General features: G+C 43.9%; 1 protein-coding gene across 2 annotated transcripts in view; it reads left to right on the forward strand.

Moving 5' to 3' along the window:
• DDC (dopa decarboxylase) overlaps window positions 1-15,302 on the forward strand; it is a 917,411-nt gene that overhangs the window by 666,019 nt on the left and 236,090 nt on the right. For both annotated transcript variants that reach the window (XM_069613411.1, XM_069613412.1), the window contains exon 9: window positions 4,047-4,114. In XM_069613411.1, the coding sequence (XP_069469512.1) occupies window positions 4,047-4,114 (68 nt within the window). The remainder of the gene's footprint in view (window positions 1-4,046; window positions 4,115-15,302) is intronic.

A 15,302-nucleotide genomic window follows, 5' to 3' on the forward strand; every position in this document is an offset into this window, starting at 1 on the left:
GGCGCCTGTGGTGCCATGCTAGCAGCAGCACGTCCAGGGGCCGCGGCGCAAAGAATCGCTTTCCAGCTTTGTGTCCATGCGGCACACAGACAGGAACTAGGAAGCTCAGTCAGCTTGCTGGTTTCTGTGTGGAGGTGCGTGAGTGCGAAGAGGTTAAGTCGGTGTAACATGAGACATGGCCTGGGCGGTATTTGAAAGCAGAGCAGTCATACTTTTTTTAAAAATCATTTTTAATTGTGTTTGTGTATGTTTGTTGGGGGGCTGGACTGCAGGCTGACCCTAGTGAGGGCATGTGTCACATTTGGACAATGTGAGTAGAGATCACAGTACACATTAAGGCCCCAGGTATGAAGACACACTAACAATAACACATGCTGCATTCTATGTGGAAAGCCACAGCTCTGCAAAGCCTCTAAAATTAGTCTTGCCACTTTTCAGATGCTACTAAAGCACCACCATCCTAATTTCAAAATGAAGTTGGCAGAAGGTGCGCCCTCCCCAAGTAGAGTGGAAAGAGTCAAGTTGAGAAAGCCTGTGACCCAAAACTGTCATACTCTGCAAATTCTGTGAAATGAATTTGAGTGCTATACACCTTCCAAACATGGTGAACATTTGTTAAGCAGTTTTTGCTCTAGGTGCGCAGAAGTAACCGTATGGGATTTTGTGTTAAAAACACACTTTTAGGAGCCCTGTATAACCTTTACTCCTGCTGCCAAAAATAATCTTCACCAAACTGGCAAAAAGTATTTCGAGTTTTGCAGACACTTTTTTCAGGACGGTTTGGTGCACATTAGTAAATGGGTGTCATGGTTCAGGTTACAGGCCACCAAAAACTGCTTCACTTACCAAACTAAGCACTGGTTTATCCAGCATTGTAAGAGTGGGGGAGGGGGAAGCAACGAAATGCAGTGTGTGGAATTCCACAAGGTCTCACTGGCGCCCCCAAACCGCCCACCCCTGCCCCAATGTACTTTTTTGGTAACATTAGTGGAAAATGGCATTTTAACACACAACAACAAAAATAAAACTGCAGGATCATTCCAGATGCAGGAAACTCATCTATTAGCTCTGTCCAAGTCCTCTGAAGCAAAATAAATGCACACTTCCTAATTATGATATGGATTGCACCAACAGAAGTGACTTCACAGAAAAGGGCATTCCAAGGCGCATCTTAAGTCATTGATACTTGGAGGCACCATGGAAGTGACTTTACAATAAGTTGCCATGAATAAGCCAAGTGACAAATAACTTTGTGGTGCAAAATACCTAAATTGCACTTTTGTTATATTTGGAGCAACTCTATAGTCATTAGGCTTTTCCATTATAATACAATGATACATTAACATAAGCTTTGAAGTGAATCAGAGTTACTTGCAGAGCTGCATTTAAGGCACAATGTGATTAAATGATTAGCTCAGGATCACACAGTTGGTTAAATGGTGAAATTGGGATGTGGACAATTTAAGCGACTGCGCTCATCTTTCCAGGTTCAGTTGATATAGATATTTATTAAGGTTTTGCTTTACATTTCATGTGCTTGAATAATTATTTATAGCAAAGCCTTGGAAGCAACCCACATTACATAATAAACTAGTCTTTCATAGTAAAAAAAACATACACCATATACATTGTCATAGAAATATGTTGAGCGAAGGGAGTATGGCTTTAGTTTTATTCTCCCCATTCTGCATGCAAAGTCACAATAGCATCATGTAGGTTAATGTGAGCCTAACAAATCCCCTTGAGTTTTAAAGCCATAATCATTATTTCATAAAGCATGCAACATTATGCCCTCTTCTCACTTCTGCTCACTCCCTCTCATTCACATTTCGAAAGGGACAAAAGTTCCTGCTAATAGTACCCCCCTCCCTTCCATCAGTGCCTAATCGCTCACATTTGTAATTCTCTGTTGATACAGAGCAACGTGATGACCCTCTGCTGCCCGGAGCTCCTTAGGACATTGTCCTGGCAGTGGGACACCTCTACCATTCGGAACGGGTAAGGTGTCCTTCTTGCCAGTAATTGCTCAGCACACACTGTCCTGCCAGCGGACACCAATGGCGTTGGGCGCTCTCTTTGATGTGCTGAATGGGAGAGTTGTCCCAATGAAAAATGTCTGGTCTGGCTCTTAAAAGAGCCATGGGGAGCAGCTTCCACCCGTCACCCGCCGCCCCACCGCCTCTCCCGCTTGGTACTCCGCTGCTTGGAGCCATTTGAACACAGGAAAACATACCTTAATTTTAATCAGTCAGAATCTGCACATACAAGGTGCTGTGCAGAACCCAGGTTTGGAGATATATGGCATTTAAAAATTGATACCAAGTATACTTGGTTACCCACTGCACTGCATTACCGATGGCTTCTGACTTTAAATGAAACGAAAAATCAAGAGAATTGCTGACATTCGAGCAAATCTGTTCCATTCGGCCATGGCTTTATAGTTCAGCTAGTCAACTTAACCCAAAATTCCAGGGGTGATTAAGTCTGGTCTGATCAATGGACGTTGCGCCACTGTTTCCATGTGTTATTGTATATGTAAATATAAATGTTGTGCACACACAGTGTATGTCGATGGAGGTGCTGGGTGCATCTGTGTGTGAGTGAGAGTGTATGCAAGCATATGTGTGTTGACTTTTGTGTCTGAATGAATGATAAATAATGCATTTTTTGTATGTTCTATAGGAATTAAGTTTGTGAATGTAATGTTATTTCACTGGGTGCATGGCAGGCCGGCTGGAGATGTGTAGGGGTCCAATTGAATTTTAAAGGTAGGCCACCAATCTTATGAAAGTTATAACAGAGCATCATCAATGGACTCTTGTGGTGTAGTAGTCTAGTGTTATCCCTCACGAATTTAGGTTGTACTGAGGTACAAAATCACAGCGAAATTGACTGTATTCATTTTCGCTGCAAATACGTTTTTTCCACGGTACAAAAAACTAAACCCATGTCCCCCCAAACCACCAGCACACCCATAAAACCCGCCTACTTCCCTTTTTCTCCATCTGCCGCCTCTCCTGTACCCTGCAGCATCAGATCCATCCATCTAACCTGGGTCGGATCTGACACTGAAGGGTCCCTTTTTCTTCTTTTTTTTTGTTGGGTCCCCTGCCACCAATGCTGAGGAACCGGGGGACACCCCCGCAACCGCCAAAGGCAAAAATACCAAACATGGGGAGTGGGAGACACCCCTGCAACCCCAGCTCTTCATGTTCGGTATCTTTGGCTTTGAACTAATGGTGGTGAACGAATTCAGTCAAATCTACCATTCAACCACGTTTTATCGAACAATTTGACCGAAACGATCCCTAAGAGCCACAACCCGCCCTCCCTCCATCCCACCCCTGACCCCCCCAACATTTTCAGCAAAGTTACTCCACTGATTGTTCCCAGTGATCGCTAATAAGCCCATGTGTACAGCTCTCACTGCAAGAGGTAATTCCTTCAGACAATGACAAGTGGAACACTCTCACTTTCAGCGCTTAAAAGCAAAAACACCCCTAAGTGTGAAGCACTGCATGAAACCATGGTTTTATTACATTATTTGAGCTTGATATGTCATATAGGTCTGATCATTCACAAATACAGCTTGACAAGTGGACATGCATTGAATGTATCTTAGACATAGCTGGCAAATGTGCATGTCATTTTCATGTGTTTGGATGTTATTCATTGAGCATGTGTTCTGCGTGTAAAGTATAGGCCCCTCAACTGTAATGATTCGCCCTTTGAGGTTGATGGACTGATTTATACTAGCCCTGTTACACTTTGCACCCCTTAGAAAATAGCCGTGTCCCACAAAACATTTGGTTCAGCTGTCACATGGTCACTGTCATAGCAATCCACGCCGGGCCTACACACTTTTCATACTACAACTGTTATAATGTCACTAAGCTTGAAATTATAAATACTATTTGCATGCAATGTAATGCTCCATACACTTGAAACAATCTAAAATCAAAACGCTTTTTTCCTTATTGTATTTCCACCAATTTGTAAAAATGTGTGCTTTGCATTTTGCTTAAAATTGTTTTTTTTGTCTACAGTTCGCAAATTCGTTCAACTGTAACCCTCACAAATGGCTCCTGGTGAATTTCGATTGCTCTACCCTTTGGTAAGTTATTGTTCTACCTTTTCTTTCATATACATGTTATGTTTTATGGAAATGGTTACTTCATAATAAACATGTTTCTTGGGTATGCCTCCTCCTTTCACTTAATAAGCTAATAATGAGAACCCACAATTGTAACGCAGTGTGCAGGTGCAGGTGCAATGCGAGGGTGTATTGAAGAGTGAGCATGTAGGACCTGTGTGTGGATCTATGTGTAGTGTGTTGGTCTATGGACAGTGTGTGTGCAATGTGGGTATACACATTGTACGGGTGCATGCGTCCTGTGTGGGGGTATAGTGTGAGCATGTATTTGCAGTATGTGTTTGCGTTTGCTGTGAGTGGTTTCATGTTTGTAGTGTGAGGGTGCCTGTGCTGCTGCATGCACAGTATGGGTGTACGTGTGCAGTGTGCGGGTGTATGCATGTGCAGTGATTGTGTGCGTGTACATTGTGTTTGTATGTGTGGCGTGGCTGTATTAGCAGTGTTTGAGTGTATGTGTATTGTGTGGTAAGATGTTCTTTCCTAATGTGGTTATTACAAAACATACATATTCTCGCATATGCAAGAGTCTAACATTTTATAATTATGGAACAAGAATGTGTACAATAATGTTCATCCTTCACAGATTCTTTGCAAAATCAATTCATAGCCGGCAAATAACCTGATTACACTTATGACACCTGGCCCAGCTTTTTAGCCAAAAGAACCTTGCCTGCTGCCCTTGTAGGCTCCATCTTGTAAAGGGAATGCAAGAGTACAAGTCCCAAAATGCAAACTGCTTACGTCTGAAAAGCCAGGACTAGGTGTAACACATGCGATAAGGCCACTAGATGTCCATGGCTACCTCAATTGCCCCATCGCTGTTTCACCTATGTGAACCCGTTGGGAGTCTGAAAGCGTAAAGAAGTGCTTTAGAGCAGATTATTTGCAAGAAGCGAAAGGCATTTAGGGCAGTTACACATTGTGAAAGGTGGGAACGAGATATTTACAGCAATAAACAAGCAATTTACAATCAGTGAATGGAACTCATTTAGGGCTGTTAAGTTATGTGAAAATAGCAACCAGATATTTACAGCCGTGAACGAGTGATTTGCAAGCAGTGAAAGGGACACATTACCCATGTTAAAGTGTTAAAAGCGATCATTTACAAGCAAGGGATGCTGACCAAATGAGTATATGTGGCTCAGGGTTTGCAAATGTGTCACTGTTAGGGTGAGTGTTGTAACAAATGAAATCAGCACCAAGTCTAGTGTGACTTATGAGCTTAGGGTTGCATGCTTGATTCACTTTCACACACATAAAATAGGTGGTCATTCTTATGTTCCCAGAATGCTCTTTGATTTTAAGCAAAGGATAGAGGAGCCCACATCAGTGAATTGTGTTCCCCTCTTTGTCAAATGAGATGCATTTACAGAATTACGATGATTTATTCACTGAATGAATTGGTTGTATACTGAGTGAGAGTGATTTATTTACAGACATTGGAATTCATTCCGAGGTCGGCAGTAACCCACCAGTGCCCCCGGCGGGTTGCCGCCATCCCAGAAAAACGAATCCGCCGCCTGACTTTCCGGTGCAACCGGAAGTCCGGGCAGCGTGGGAAGTCAGGCGGCGGGTTTGGTAACTGCGCATTCCGGTAGAGTCGGACTTCATGGGAGTGGGAAGATGGAAGCACAGCACCATTGCTAACGGTGCCGCTGCTTCCTTGAAAAGTCTGCCTGCAGGGGCATTGCATCTGGCAGGTCTGACCCTGCCAAACGCAAAGGCCTCTGGCAGACAGATTCGTGGTGTGGCGGTCCGGAAACAAGTTTGTTTTAGGACCGCCACACTTGGAATGAGGCCCATTGATTTATTTACAAACTGTGGCAAAAAAAATGTATTTACAAGCTGCAGACTGAATGGAAGCAAGACCACCTGCAACCATAGTGTGTCACTAAATACATCCAACTCAAAGCAATGGACAGCACTAAATGCATTGTAATCGTTTTTTGCATACATGCCTAAATATCTGCATGATAGACGTTCTTAATTCTAAGTGCATCAAAGCTCTGTCCCCACGGCTGCAGCGGATCCACATTGTAGGGCCCGGTGAGATGTGCGCAATGGGCTCTATCAGGAGTTGGGCGGTATTCCGACAGCAAATCCGCCAGGATACTGCCCAGCGCAATTGGCGTTACTGCAACTTGGTCCAACGCTGTTAGAGCCGGATCACAAGTTGTGGTGGCGGGGTAAGTCCCCATTTTTTTAGAATCCTTTGGACTCAATGGGGCATTTTCAGTGCAATTACCACAGCAGTAATGGCGCTGTGGTAATTGGGCAGAAAATGGGTGGAAAGTCAGCACATTCGCCTTCAGCTCAGAGCTGGAGGTACATGCTCTGTGTTTCCCCCAAACTCGGGATTGGGCAGAGCGGTAATGCGGCGGTATGCGCCCAACTCCTGATGAGGCCCAATGTCCCTTTCCATTCAAGGATCCCTGATATGTGGAAATCAGAGCTGCTCGTCACACAATTTATTTATTTGGATTTATAAAGCGCCCAGCGGCCCAGAGGCTTTGTGGCGCTGTTACAGAATATTTACTTGCAAACAGGTTATGGCATGTTACAGAGGCAGTGATAATAGAATAGTCATTGACAGCAGTGTACAACAATAAAGGGTGTTCCGAGGTTACAGAGGAACAGTGTTAGAGACAGAGCAGCAAATATATGGTGAGGGTCTAATTGAATAGCTTAGTTTTTAGTACTTTTCTGAATACTGTAAAGGATTCTTCATTTCTTAGACTAAGAGGGAGCTCATTCCAAGCCTTTGGGGCTAATACTTCGAAGCTAGTGCCACCAGCTTTAGCTCTGTTGAAAGCTGGGACTGCGAGAAGGTGAGTGTATTAGATGCGTTTTGGTCTGTGGGCCGGGACTTGGTGTATTCTTTCTGAGAGGTATGCTGGTGCGGACTGGGCAAGGCATTTGTGAGTGATGGCGAGGGCTTTGAATATTATGCGTTCTTTGATAGGGAGCGAGTGGGCGTCTTTTCACGCATGGGAGATGTGCTCTCTCTTAGGGATGCTGAGGGCAGCTCTAAGGGCATTGTTTTGTGCCGTTTGCAGTCTGTTGATGTTGTTGGCGGAGGTGCTTAGGAGAAGATGTTGCAGTAATCAAGCTTAGCGCTGATCGTAGCTCTGGTGATATTAAGACAGTTACTTGGTGACAAGTGGGGTTTCACAGCATTTATGATTTTTGTCGTTAGTGCTGCTGAGGATGATATGGCGCTGACTTGCCTATCCATTCATAGTGTGGCGTCAAGGTATACACCAAGGGTTTTGACTGCCGCAGAGGCTGTGATAATAGTGTTCTCAATGATGAATGAGTTGTATTTGTTGTCCAGTTTTTTTAGATTCCTTGGGGCCTACTAGTAGGATTTTGTTTTTTTCCCCGTTTAGACATAGGCCGTTGGCTGCCATCCAGGCCTGGATGCGTGCATATATCTTTTGGAGATTGTTGAGGTCTTGCTCATAGTCACCTGTTAGGGGGGAGGAGAATTTGTGTATCATCAGCGTAATTTGTAAAGGTTATGTTGAAGTCTTCTAGGCCACTGAAAAGAGGGAGAGTAAATAGATTTTAGAGAGTGGGGGATGTGCAGGAACCTTGTGGGACTCCACAATCAGTGGGGGAAGGAGAGGCCTGGTCTGAGAAGACCCTCATTGCTCGGCCATCTAGAAAGGAGGTGATCCAGGTGGTGGCTTCTTGGGAGAAGTGAGCAATGTCTGTAAGGTGTTTAAGACAAAAATTACAATTGAATAGGTACAAAGAAGAGTGCTCTAATGAAAACACACTGTTTCACCCCTTATTACCCTCTGCATTGAAGGAGAAAAAGAAAGAAACTCACTTTCTTTGTTGTTTGGAGAAAATAATAGTTTGTTTATCTATGCAGTTGAAAAAATCAACATAGAGTGAACAGTTCTCCAAACAGCATAACATCACACGGTTTAATGAAACCAACCGTACAGGCTTATAGGATATATTTACAAACACATGGGGTCACATAGTTTGACACAACAGTCGTGTAGGTAACGCAAACTCAATCAAAATACATAGTTTGTTATGGTGATTCATATACTTCAGTATAAAACAACACAATTAGACAAAGTAAGCAACAACAGAAAAAAAGGGGTCCGTGAATTGACAATTGGTAGTGGACAGTGACAATGCACTGTTGTTCGGGGTGCGTCTACACCAAGGTGTTTCGGCCGTTTAGGTGGACCAATTATGTCCCAGCATATGTACGGCCTTCATCAGGACGAAGTGCTGCACGGGGTGGAATAGGTGCTGCAGGGGAAAGGGAAAAACGGGAAAAACTCGTCAGGGGAGTGTGTTCGAGCGTGTACGAATTTCTAGTATTACGCGTGCCATTCGTGCCAGTGGAAATAATTATCCACAGGTAAGCTGGGGCCTCACAGTATTGGATTTATTCCTTTGTTTAAATGATACACGCTCGAACACACTCCCCTGACGAGTTTTTCCCGTTTTTCCCTTTCCCCTGCAGCACCTATTCCACCCCGTGCAGCACTTCGTCCTGATGAAGGCCGTACATATGCTGGGACATAATTGGTCCACCTAAACGGCCGAAACACCTTGGTGTAGACGCACCCCGAACAACAGTGCATTGTCACTGTCCACTACCAATTGTCAATTCACGAACCCCTTTTTTTCTGTTGTTGCTTACTTTGTCTAATTGTGTTGTTTTATACTGAAGTATATGAATCACCATAACAAACTATGTATTTTGATTGAGTTTGCGTTACCTACACGACTGTTGTGTCAAACTATGTGACCCCATGTGTTTGTAAATATATCCTATAAGCCTGTACGGTTGGTTTCATTAAACCGTGTGATGTTATGCTGTTTGGAGAACTGTTCACTCTATGTTGATTTTTTCAACTGCATAGATAAACAAACTATTATTTTCTCCAAACAACAAAGAAAGTGAGTTTCTTTCTTTTTCTCCTTCAATGCAGAGGGTAATAAGGGGTGAAACAGTGTGTTTTCATTAGAGCACTCTTCTTTGTACCTATTCAATTGTAATTTTTGTCTTAAAGTAACCCTCCTGGGTAGAATAGGTCCATAACCAGGAGCCCATTTTTTGAATCTGTAAGGTGTTTAGACAAGATCTTGTGGTCGACCAGGTCAAAGGCCGCCGAGAGATCAAGGAGTAGGAGGAGTGATTAATGAAGCATTAATGAAATGTGTTTCAATGTTTTTGCATTTAAAAAATATTGTTTACCGAAAATGCTTCTGTGGGCTTTCCTGCGTTTATTCATTTTATTAAAAAATATACGTTACCACGCTCTGGTCTGAAACAGTGTTGTTTCTAAGCACCAATGAGGTTACACGAGTAACACAGGGAAAGTGTATTGTACATAAGCAATCTAACATGATATAAGGTAAGGTGCATTCATATTTGACCACAAAATTCCGAATGAGCAAGAATGAACAATTATAAGTGCTGCTCAGCAGGTAAGAGTCTGCCCAAATACCATGGAGACAGAGGAGGATCTTTATGAGTTTGGCAGATTTTTTGGTGTAATACTGCCATCAGCAGTTACCATGTCAGCCTGTGGTATTTCACAAAATCTGTCCAGTTCAGTGTTTACACTGGTGGAGGTGGTTTTTCTTCAAATACATAGGGCCTCATTACGACCCTGGCGGTACGGAGTGAACAGCGCCGTAAAAGGTGCTGGCGCCGTTCACTCCGTACTGCCGCATTACGAGTTCCCCTCATGGGACACGGTAGGCATGCCTGGGAAAGCCAGGTGTGCTTACCGGGTCCCGCTACGGGAAGAGGGAGCAAACAACAGGCCATCTCGTAATGGCACGTTGTTTGCTCCCTCTCCCATTCCCATTCAGCCCTATGGGGGCTGAAATGGAAATGGGGAAGGACCGTGTCTGGGTCCTCGGAGGGAGGAATTACCGGGCCTTCCGAACTCGGAATGGCCCGGTAAGTCCTCATTCCGAGGACCCGGACCCCGACGCGATTTCGGCGGCATCCATTGCTGCCAATAGCGGCATGGTTACCGCCGAACTCATAATGAGGGCCATAGACTCTTCAGGAGGGAACTGTGAGCAGGGCTGTATTAAGCTTCTGGGGGACCCGGTGTGCACTACTCTTGAGCGGCCCTTTTTAGAATACCTCTGCAGCAAACATGTTAGTCTGCTGAGATATAATACTAGGATTGCAACCGTTAACCAGCAAGCTGCACGCAGAAATCTTCACAAAGCTCATTAACATGCAAAGCCATTTCACTGCAATTGGAATGTGCTCAGATATTGCATCAGCTTATCCTTGTAAAGCAGAACTCTTTGTATAGGTAGGGCAGAATTCGATGCAGCAATTCATAGGAGCACTACAGTAGTCCAATGAAAGGGATTTGCAAAGTACATTTGCAATGACCTCCCTTGAGGCATTCCTGACGAGCCATGTACAGCCCCTTCACCCCCCTCCCATAATGGCACTCCTTTTGTCACCATGCAAAGGACAAAAAGCTTCTATGAGCCTTAGTGAATGGGATTTGTGAGAGGTGTGCAAACTTCATACACATTTTAATAGTGATGTTATGTTATTGGGATTGATACCATAGTTTCCAGGTCCCCTGACAGATCTGAGAGTGTGGAGGGTGGGTCAGGTTAGTCAGAAAGAGGGGTAAATTAAAGATAGCTTTGTAGTTGTGTAGATGTGCTTAACCGGAAGTAGACTGAGTTCTGTGTCTGAGTCATTTTGTACGTTTTCCGTGTCAAGAAGAATAGAGGTCTGAGGAGGAGTCTCAAGTGCTCATGGTGCTAGCGAGCATTGGTCTAGTGTGCGGTATGTAGGTTCGTTGTGGAAGTGTAATGTACTGATATTTGCAGTCTGTTGGGAGAGGTGCTCAATTGGCAAATATTGGTGGCTTAGCTGGTATGTTTATAGTGTGTTAGGACAAAGAATTTGGGCCTAGGCAGGTTGGCGAGGAGTGCAGACATGGGAAAGAATGGAAGGTGCACACACAAAAATTTAGAGTAATTGCTTACATGTACCAATTTAGCAACAATTAAGGAATTTTAGGGTGCGGGGGAGGAAAAGCAGCCCTAGCACAGGGATACTGAAAATACAAAGAGAGAAAAGAGGATCCAAAACGGAACCCTCCCGTCCCCTGCACACCTTTGGGTTGCGTCAGTGTGACACCTTGAAGTTCAGTTTCATACAATAGTCGATTAGATATATATTCAAATTTTTTTTTTATAGCAACGCAAATTTGGGTAAATGCAGTAATGACATCCAGTATAAAGAGTACACGATTCTTTATTCCAAACGCAAAGTTCAGGGGGGATTCAATTCATTTGATAGTGGCTGACGCGTTTCGAGAAATTCATTCTCTTCATCAAGAGCCCAGAACAATGAATCAATCACTGAAAATAGAGAAATATATACAATCAGATATTTTAGAGCTCTCCAGTTATTTGCATCATACATTTGGAGTTAATGTTGAGTTAATAGTGTGTTCCCAGAGAAATCTGATCAACAAAATCTTCAAACTTTTTTGATAGAAAAACAAAGATGAGGTAACTACAATAGGTCAACATGACCAGCAGTTATGATTCAATTGTATCCAGACTCACAAACAATCGAAACGAGAGATGGCCGCTAATCCAAAGATCTATTAGGAATACATAATAGATTACAAGGGCACTGGTATACTACCCGAAAAAAAATATAAAGTAAAGTATGTTGCTTACCAAGACTAGAAAAGTTCCGTACTTCAATGGATAAAGAAAACCGCTTCGTATGTGCGGAGAAAAAACTCTGAATGGAATTCAAACGAGATTCATCCAACGGAGAGTAAGGAAGTCAGGTACACTATAGAAGATAAATAATAAGTGCAGCAATAAGTGTAAAATGCCATAAGTGGCACGTCAAGTACAGTGAAACAGTAAAAGGGCAAACACTCACCGCTGAGGGATGCCCAGCAGGCTCACACCATGACCAGTGATTTCGCGTGGCAACGCACGAGTGCCTCGTAGTCTAACTTTTAAAGTTCTAGGCAGTCTGTTGTCCGGGCCTATAAGAGAAATAGCGGGCGCTGTAAATTGGTGTCTGTGTGACACGTATGCAGACAGCACTGCAGTATCACGGCGAAAATCGCCTTGTATTATTAAATGCTGCTTACTTGTGTTTGTAGTTAGTGTGCCATCGGGAGACGAAACGTAGAGTGCGGAGTGAATGGAGGTCGTCCAAGCCCATCCAAGAGAGAAGACTTCCCCGGAGATTGTTGCTATGCGTGAGACGCTCATACGCCAGTGCAGGACCCTCAGTGCAGCGACGGTCCGTGAAGCGTGGCCGATGTGCGTAACAATAGTTGTAGGACTATTAGAGTGAATCTAAATAGTAGACTGTTAGTAAAAAGAGGCGGCCATTTTAGAAGATGAACAATGTATGAATGTAGATGAAGACATGCTTAGTGTAGGTGCAGACTGAAATGGTCTAAAGTTGGACAAATTGGAATAAATCAATTCGGAAGGGAAACTAGCCATCTGGGTTACGATGTGGTGACTCTGGATTTACAGTATTTAATGAACAAATAAGTGTACTTGGGATAGTACTTAATTCACGTATGATGACAGTATTTTTCCAAAATGGACATCATGTGATATCGAATGGGGGTAAGTACAAAAATGTAAGTACTGAAACAATGTAAAGAGATCCATGAGGTGCATACAGAGCTGAGGTATATTGAGAGACAACAGTACAACATATCAGATAAAGCATTTCAAAGAAATTTCATCATTAAGACCCTTTGGTAATAATGTGTTGAGTGTGTGAATCCAATATTTCTCTCTCCGTGAGAGCATTGATACATAGTCACCTCCCCTCTAGGGTTTTTTGACTATTTCAAGGATTTGGAATTTTAATTGTGCAATTGTATGATTGTTTTCCATGAAATGTCTGGAGAGGGGGGATTTAGTGTTTTTGCATCTAATGTTCGATTTGTGTTCCGCAATGCATTCTTTGACAGGTCTTGTGGTTTGACCAACATATACTTTGCCACAAGGGCATTTAATCGCATAAATTGCCCCAGGAGTGCAGACATACCTGAAACCAACATGTTGAAGATAATAACATGGCATTGCAAGGACTGAAAAAGGCATGAAAGTCATCACAAAGCATTACATTTCATAGAAGTATATGAAAAGATCCTAACGAGGCAAAACACCTGTGGTGTCATCCGTGCAGGCCTACCACTGGCCTAAGCAGACAGGTCTCTCTCTCTCTCTCTCTCTCTCTCTCTCTCTATTTTGCCACAAGGATCTGGGAATTGGCAAATGGACCGTGACAATTCCTTCCCAGAGAGAACAAAGCCTTTGCTGGGGATGAGTCCAAATGGTCTATTGTGGGTGAAATTCCACCCCAGAAAGTGAATACACAGAAGGCCCTAACTGAAGGGATCAGTAGAAACCAAGCTGGCAATAAAATTACACCAATGCATTTTGGTCAGTATCATTGTTAAAATTAGAAATGGCTTACATTTAGATATTAATCTGCCAACATTGCCCCGGCAACACACAATTATATAATTTGGATCCAGGCTGCCCAAATACAAAGCCAATCCCTTGATGCAGGAATGTTGGGTTCAATCAGTGTTATGGTACAGGCTAAATTACCAGATCACAGACACTCAGTGCTGAATGCCCGCCTTTGTAATCCTCTGTCATCCTGGCACTTCTCGATTAATCCTTGGAGGTGGTGTACTCCACTTTCTGGTTTACCATCTGGTATGTATGCGCATGGGAGTCTTGCCTCTTTCAGATGCAGACATACAGGATCTCACTGGGTCTGCAACATAGGATGGGACTGAACTTGCACATTCCTGGGATGCCAGCTAGCTCACCTGAAGTTAACTGTGTTAACAAAAAGAAGACAGGAGTGCTGCTTCTAGCATCACAATGGAGTTCCTTCCATGACTAGAAGCAGCGTGTAGAGGAGGTCCCAGACATGGCCTGCACCCCTGACCCCCATTTCGAGGTACCAGGAGCGTACTTGCCAAGGTATATGACGTATGAGGAGCAAATGAACCAACAGAGAGCTGCGCTGGGACTCTGCCCAGTGTACATCAGAAGAGCCATGTCTGTTGAAGCGCCCATAACCAGACAGTCATGGGCTGCATGATACCCTCTTTGGCAACCAATCCCAGCAGCTGAGATGAAATGAAGAGTACCTACAGACGGTCCACGAAGAGACCCAAAGAGCCTTAATGGATGGCCAGTGGAAATGACACAAGGGCCTGGACAGACTCGCAAATGAACGAAAACGGCTAACAAGGATAGCACGCCAGTGCTTGCAGCTGTGGAAAATAGAGGTAATGGACACAGGAAAAGAGACAATGTTGAAACGTAAGGAAACGTTGGTATGGGGCAAGATGGAATTAGCCAACTAGTTAACGCATGTAAATAGGCTTGGAACGCAAGAAGCTAAGAAAACGATACTGCTTGCAATGCTTAGTAGAAGAATAGAGCGGGAAGCGCCAACCATATATCTACCTCAATAAGGCACGCTATACAAGTGCGACTCCATTTTTGTAAAGCAGAAGTATGCCCAGGCGGTCAGAGGCCCAACAGGCCAGGTTTCATATCCCAGCCAAAGCCAGGAGAAAGAGCGGAATCGAAACTCAACAAAGAGCGGCTCATGCCTCGGAATTCGAGGTCAACCCAAGGAAAGAGGGAGAGCGGCAAAGCTGGAGAATTGAAACTTCAGAGCATACCAGCCTGCCCCGTGAAGGTCAAGATAAGGGGGGCCCAGGCAGGTGGCAAGGCTAAAGAAGAATCAAATACACGAAAAGTTGGAAACTGAAGCAGATTCACGGTGAACAGACATGTGACCAGTCAGGCGTGAAGAGATACCAACGGCTGATGTCACCCAGATCCTAGGATGCCATAACTTCTCCAGATAAGAGGCTACAGTTTCGAGGCCATGCCCAGACAACTAACTGACACATAGCTCAAAAGCACTGATTGATGGAAGGGAGGCAGGGTGAATCTTGGGATACTAGGCAACTGTGTGTTCCGGTCTGCATGCTGCTAATTAAAATGGAGATTTATGTCTAGGGGTGTAACCTGCCCAATCACAATGGATCAAGTTATCTAGGGTCCTATAGATAGTAGAACCAATAGGACG

This window comes from Ambystoma mexicanum, chromosome 5p (genome assembly GCF_040938575.1).
Source record: "Ambystoma mexicanum isolate Mex_15411 chromosome 5p, UKY_AmexF1_1, whole genome shotgun sequence".
NCBI lineage: Eukaryota > Metazoa > Chordata > Amphibia > Caudata > Ambystomatidae > Ambystoma > Ambystoma mexicanum.